The sequence below is a fragment of the Lampetra fluviatilis genome, unplaced genomic scaffold (genome assembly GCF_964198595.1).
Source record: "Lampetra fluviatilis unplaced genomic scaffold, kcLamFluv1.1 SCAFFOLD_228, whole genome shotgun sequence".
Taxonomy (NCBI): Eukaryota; Metazoa; Chordata; class Hyperoartia; order Petromyzontiformes; family Petromyzontidae; genus Lampetra; species Lampetra fluviatilis.
Window position 1 is genome coordinate 99,479 of NW_027620608.1, and position 8,022 is coordinate 107,500.

Here is an 8,022-nt window from a genome sequence, read left to right on the forward strand (position 1 = left end):
TCTCTGTAGGTCTCTGTTGGTCTCTGTAGGTCTCTATGGGTCTCTATGGGTGTCTGAGTCTTTATGGGTCTGTGTGGGTCTCTATGGGTGTCTGATTCTCTATGGGTGCGTATGGGTCTCTGTGGGGCTCTAGGAGTCTATTGGAGTCTCTATGGGTGTCTGAGTATCTGTGGGTGGCTGTGGGTCTCTATTGGTCTGTATCGGTCTCTGGTGGTCTCTTGGAGTCTCTATGGCTCTTTGTGGGTCTGTATGGGTCTCTGAGTAGGAGTTTCTATGGGTCGCTATGGGTGTCTGAGTCTCTGTAGATCTCTATGGGTCTCTGTAGATCTCTGTGGGTCTCTGTGGGTCTCTGTAGGTCTCTGTAGGTCTCTGTGGGTCTCTGTAGGTCTCTCTGGGTCTCTATGGGTGTCTGAGTCTCTGTGGGTCTCTGTAGGTCTCTGTGGGTCTCTGACGAGTCATTTATAGCCACAGCCCAGTGACTCTAAACTCGCGTTTCTGCCGACTCACAGAGACCCACAGAGACTCATAGACACCACGATATCACAGCCATTTCGGGGGCTGGGCAGTCACTTTGCCCCATCCGCGTGTGGTCCACCAACCCTCGCTGCTGCTAATGGTAGGTCATCCTCGCAGTCATCCTCGCGATGGCGGTGGTGACTTGTGGCGAACCGTCGGACAAAAGGTGGTCACTGTATCATCGCAAATCCAGATGCTATATACACTACACTATACACTACTACACTACACTACCCTATACACTACACACACTACCCTATACACTACTATACACTACACTATACACTACTACACACTACACTATACACTACTACACTACACTACCCTATACACTACACACACTACCCTATACACTACACTATACACTACTACACACTACACTATACACTACTACACTACACTACCATATACACTACACACACTACCCTATACACTACTATACACTACACTATACACTACTACACTACACTACCATATACACTACACACACTACCCTATACACTACACTATACACTACTACACACTACACTAAACTATACACTACACACTACACTAAACTATACACTACACTATACACACTACACTATACTATACACTACACTATACTATACACTACACTATACTATAAACTACACTATACACTATACACTACTATATACTACACTATACACTACACACTCCACTATACACTACACACACTACACTATACACTACACACTACTATACACTACACTATACACCAGAGGTGTGGACTCGAGTCATGTGACTTGGACTCGAGTCAGACTCGAGTCATGAATTTGATGACTCGACTTGGACTTGCATAACAATGACTTTGTCCCACCTCTGCTATACACTACTACAAACTACACTATACACTACTACACTATCACTACACACACTACACTATACACTACTACACTATCACTACACACACTACACTATACACTACTACACTATACACTACTACAGTACACTATCACTACACACACTACACTATACACTACTACACACTGCTATACACTATACACTACACACTACCATACACACTGCGCTATACACTACACACTACATCAATAAAGTTATACAGATCCGGACAAAGCCAAAGTTCCCCCAGGTAGCCTACACCAGGCTGTTGGGGCAAGTGCCGAGCGAGCAGACGCAACGCCTATGAAGGCCGCCTTTGTCTTCCCAATGCTACACAAAAACAAAGTTCCCCCAGGTAGCCTCCACCAGGCTGTTGGGGCAAGTGCATGACCACCGCCACACGTACACAAAGACAAAGCTCCCCCCAGGTAGCATCCCTGTCGGGGCAAGTGCTTGCTACACACACCGCAGACCTCCAAAGTGGCGGTGACGTCACCATAGCGCCTGTGCCAGGCTAGGTGCACCTTGAGGCAATCACGCGAAGTGTCGAAGGCTCGCTGCTGACAAGAGGTCACGGGACAGACTCTGCAGGTGCCATGGGTTGTACTGCTGTGCCAGGCTAGGTGCATGAGGAGGTCACGGGACAGACCCTGCAGGTGCCATGGGTTGTACTGCTGTGCCAGGCTAGGTGCATGAGGAGGAGGTCACGGGACAGACCCTGCAGGTGCCATGGGTTGACTGCTGTGCCAGGCTAGGTGCAGGTGGAGGAGGTCACGTGACAGACCCAGCAGGTGCCATGGGTTGGCTGAGACGACCGGTATCACAAAGCCACGCCTCCATCGCCATTGACACGCCCCCTAGACCAATGACGCCCCCTAGACCAATGACACGCCCCCTAGACCAATGACACGCCCCCTAGACCAATGCCACGCCCCCTAGACCAATGACACGCCCCCTAGACCAATGCCACGCCCCCTAGACCAATGACGCCCCCTAGACCAATACCACGCCCCCTAGACCAATACCACGCCCCCTAGACCAATGACACGCCCCCTAGACCAATGCCACGCCCCCTAGACCAATGCCACGCCGCCTAGACCAATGACGTCACGACGGCGCGAGGGGGGGTGGGGGGGATGACGTCACGACGGCGCGGGGAGGGCTGTAACATCACGACGGTGGGGGCGGGGGGAGTGGTGGGGGAGCGGGTGACGTCACGACAGTGGGGGCGGAGCAGGTGACGTCACGACTGGGGGGGGCGGGGTGGGTGACGTCACGACGGGGGGACAGGGTGGGTGACGTCACGACAGCACGTGGGGGGGGGGGATCCATGGCTGATGATGATACCGCTACTACTGCTGATGCTTCTGCTACTCAGCTGATGCTACTGCTACTTCTGCTGCTGCTGATGATGATGCTGCTGATGATGATGCTGCTGATGATGCTGCTGATGCTGAAGACTCAGGGGAGGCAGAAGTCGAGGAAGAAGGAGTGACTCAGAGCCTCTTCTGCAGACATGCGGTGTGCAGGATTACACTTCAACAGATTCTGCACACACAGAGCCACACACACAGTGTCACACACAGTGTCACACACACACACAGTGTCACAGTCACACACAGACACAGTGTCACAGTCACACAGTCACACACACACACACAGAGTCACACACAGTGTCACAGTCACACAGTCACACACACACAGAGCCACACACACAGTGTCACAGTCACACACAGACACAGTGTCACAGTCACACAGTCACACACACACACAGTCACACACAGTGTCACAGTCACAGTCACACACACACAGAGCCACACACACAGTGTCACAGTCACACAGTCACACACACACAGAGTCACACACACAGTGTCACAGTCACACACAGACACAGTGTCACAGTCACACAGTCACACAGTCACACACACAGAGTCACACACAGTGTCACAGTCACACAGTCACACACAGTGTCACAGTCACACAGTCACACACACACACAGAGTCACACACAGTGTCAGTCACACAGTCACACACAGTGTCACAGTCACACAGTCACACACACACAGAGCCACACACACAGTGTCACAGTCACACACAGACAGTGTCACAGTCACACAGTCACACACACACACAGAGTCACACACAGTGTCACAGTCACACAGTCACACACAGTGTCACAGTCACACAGTCACACACACACAGAGCCACACACACAGTGTCACAGTCACACACAGACACAGTGTCACAGTCACACACAGACACAGTGTCACAGTCACACAGTCACACAGTCACACACACAGAGTCACACACAGTGTCACAGTCACACAGTCACACACACACACAGTCACACACAGTGTCACAGTCACACAGTCACACACACACAGAGTCACACATACACACACACACTCACACACTCACACACACAGTGTCACAGTGACACACACACACACAGTGTCACAGTCACACAGTCACACACACAGTGTCACAGTGACACACACACACAGTGTCACAGTCACACAGTCACACACACAGTGTCACAGTCACAAAGTCACACACACACACAGTGTCACAGTCACATACAGTCACACACAGTTACACACACAGACACAGACACACACACAGACACAGAGACACACACACACAGACACACATACACACAGAGACACACACAGAGACACACACACACAGACACACACAAAGAGACACACACAGAGACACACACACAGACACACAGTCACACACACACAGACACACAGACACACACACAGACACAGGGTTCTCAGTAGTAGCTCTGTGTTGACCACTTCACGGACCTGCAGGAGCTCACGGCCGGTGACGCTCAACTTGGGGACCACGTTGAGGAGGGAGCTGGTGGCCGGATACATGGGGAAGGGCTGTCAACACGGGGGGGGGGGGGGAGGTGGGTTACACACAGACTCACAGAGACCCATAGACTCACACAGAGACCCACAGACTCACCACACAGAGACCCATAGACTCATCATTCAGACCCATAGACTCACCACACAGAGACCCATAGACTCATCATTCAGACCCATAGACTCACCACACAGAGACCCATAGACTCATCATTCAGACCCATAGACTCACCACACAGAGACCCATAGACTCATCATTCAGACCCATAGACTCACCACACAGAGACCCATAGACTCACACAGAGACCCACAGACTCACCACCACACAGAGACCCACAGACTCATCACACAGAGACCCACAGACTCACCACACAGAGACCCACAGACTCACCACACAGAGACCCACAGACTCACCACACAGAGACCCATAGACTCATCATTCAGACCCATAGACTCACCACACAGAGACCCATAGACTCATCATTCAGACCCATAGACTCACCACACAGAGACCCATAGACTCATCATTCAGACCCATAGACTCACCACACAGAGACCCATAGACTCATCATTCAGACCCATAGACTCACCACACAGAGACCCATAGACTCACACAGAGACCCACAGACTCACCACCACACAGAGACCCACAGACTCATCACACAGAGACCCACAGACTCACCACACAGAGACCCACAGACTCACCACACAGAGACCCACAGACTCACCACACAGAGACCCATAGATTCATCATTCAGACCCATATACTCACCACACAGAGACCCATAGACTCATCATTCAGACCCATAGACTCACCACACAGAGACCCATAGACTCATCATTCAGACCCATAGACTCACCACACAGAGACCCATAGACTCACACAGAGACCCACAGACTCACCACCACACAGAGACCCACAGACTCATCACACAGAGACCCACAGACTCACCACACAGAGACCCATGAACTCACCACACAGAGACCCACAGACTCACCACACAGAGACCCACTGACTCACCACACAGAGACCCATAGACTCGATACACAGAGACCCACAGACTCACACAGAGACCCACAGACTCACCACACAGAGACCCATAGACTCACACAGAGACCCACTGACTCACCACACAGAGACCCATAGACTCGATACACAAAGACCCACAGACTCACCACACATCACATACACACACCACACACACACTACACACCACACACACACACACCCCCCACACACACACACCCCCCACACACCACACACACACCACACACACACACCACACACACACACACCCCCCACACACCACACACACACACCACACACACCACACACACACACCACACACCACACACACCCCCCACACACACACCACACACACCACACACCCCCCACACACACCACACACACCACACACACATCACACACACACCACACACACACACCCCACACACATCACACACACACCACACACACACACCACACACACTACACACACACCACACACACCACACACCCCACACACACCACACACACCATACACACCACACACACACACGACCCACCCCACACACACACCACACACACCCCCCACACACATCACACACACACCACACACACACCACACACACCACAAACACACCACACACACCACACACACACTACACACCACACACAAACCACACCACAAACACCACACACCCCACACACACACCCCCCACACACCACACACACTAGACCACACACACACAACACACACACCACACACACCACACACAAACCACACCACACACACCACACACACACACCCCCTACACACCACACACTAGACCACATACACACCACACACACTACACACACCACCCAGGACCCACCACACACACACCACACACACCCCCCACACACACCACACACCCAGGACCCACCACACACACAGCACACACACACACCACACACACCCAGGACCTCCCACACACACCACACACACACCCCCCACCCCACACACACTACACACCCCACACATACCACACACACACCCTCCACCCCACACACACTACACACCCCACACACACCCACCATACACACCACACACACCACACACCACACACACCACACACCCCACACACTACACACCACACACCCCACACACACCACACACACCCCACACACACCCCACCACACACACTACACCACACACCCCACACACCCAGGACCCACCGCACACTAGACTACACACACACACACCCCACACACCCCACACACACCCCACCACACACCACACACACTACACCACACACCCCACACACCCACCTTGTATTCCGGCAGCTTGCTCATGCCCATCCACTGCTCCTCCGTCGGCGTTCCGAGCAGCGTGGGGAGCGGCCAGTCAAGGATCAATCACTCACTCACCCACTCACTCACCCACCCACCCACTCACCCACTCACTCACCCACCCACTCACCCACTCACCCACCCACTCACTCACACACCCACCCACTCAATCACTCACTCACTCACCCACCCACTCACCCACCCACTCACCCACCCACTCACCCGTTCACTCACCCACCCACTCACTCACCAAATCACCCACTCACTCACCCAACCACTCACCCACTCACCCACTCACCCACCCACCCACTCACCCACTCACTCACCCACCCACCCACTCACTCACTCACTCACTCACCCACCCACTCACCCACTCACCCACCCACTCACCCACTCACCCACCCACTCACTCACCCACTCACCCACTCACTCACTCACTCACCCACCCACTCACCCACCCACTCACCCACCCACTCACTCACTCACCCACCCACTCACCCACCCACTCACATCACTCACTCACCCACCCACTCACTCACCCACTCACCCACCCACTCACTCACCCACTCACCCACCCACCCACCCACCCACTCACCCACCCACCCACTCACTCACCCACTCACCCACCCACCCACTCACTCACCCACTCACCCACCCACTCACCCACTCACCCACTCACCCACCCACCCACTCACTCACTCACTCACCCACCCACTCACTCACCCACTCACCCACCCACTCACCCACTCACCCACTCACCCACCCACTCACCCACTCACCCACCCACCCACCCACTCACTCACCCACTCACCCACCCACCCACTCACTCACCCACTCACTCACCCACTCACCCACTCACCCACCCACCCACCCACTCACCCACCCACTCACTCACCCACTCACCCACTCACCCACCCACTCACCCACTCACCCACCCACCCACCCACTCACCCACTCACCCACCCACCCACTCACTCACCCACTCACCCACTCACCCACCCACTCACCCACTCACCCACCTACCCACTCACTCACCCACTCACCCACCCACTCACCCACCCACCCACTCACTCACCCACTCACCCACTCACCCACCCACTCACCCACTCACCCACCCACCCACCCACTCACCCACCCACTCACTCACCCACCCACTCACTCACCCACCCACTCACTCACCCACCCACTCACCCACCCACCCACTCACTCACTCACTCACCCACTCACCCACCCACCCACCCACTCACTCACTCACCCACTCACTCACCCACCCACTCACCCACTCACCCACCCACTCACTCACTCACCCACTCACCCACCCACCCACCCACTCACCCACTCACTCACCCACTCACCCACTCACCCACCCACCCACCCACCCACCCACCCACTCACCCACCCACTCACTCACCCACCCACCCACTCACTCAC

The 8,022-nt window shown here is 54.4% G+C and overlaps 1 protein-coding gene across 1 annotated transcript in view; it reads right to left on the reverse strand.

Moving 5' to 3' along the window:
* Positions 1-2,635: 2,635 nt before the first annotated feature.
* LOC144954138 (cyclin-dependent kinase 5-like) overlaps positions 2,636-8,022 on the reverse strand; it is a 34,342-nt gene continuing 28,955 nt past the window's right edge. Inside the window, 3 exon segments of the mRNA XM_078884700.1 lie at positions 2,636-2,928; positions 4,194-4,274; positions 6,571-6,631. Of these exon segments, the coding sequence (XP_078740826.1) occupies positions 2,842-2,928; positions 4,194-4,274; positions 6,571-6,631 (229 nt within the window). The 3' untranslated portion in view covers positions 2,636-2,841.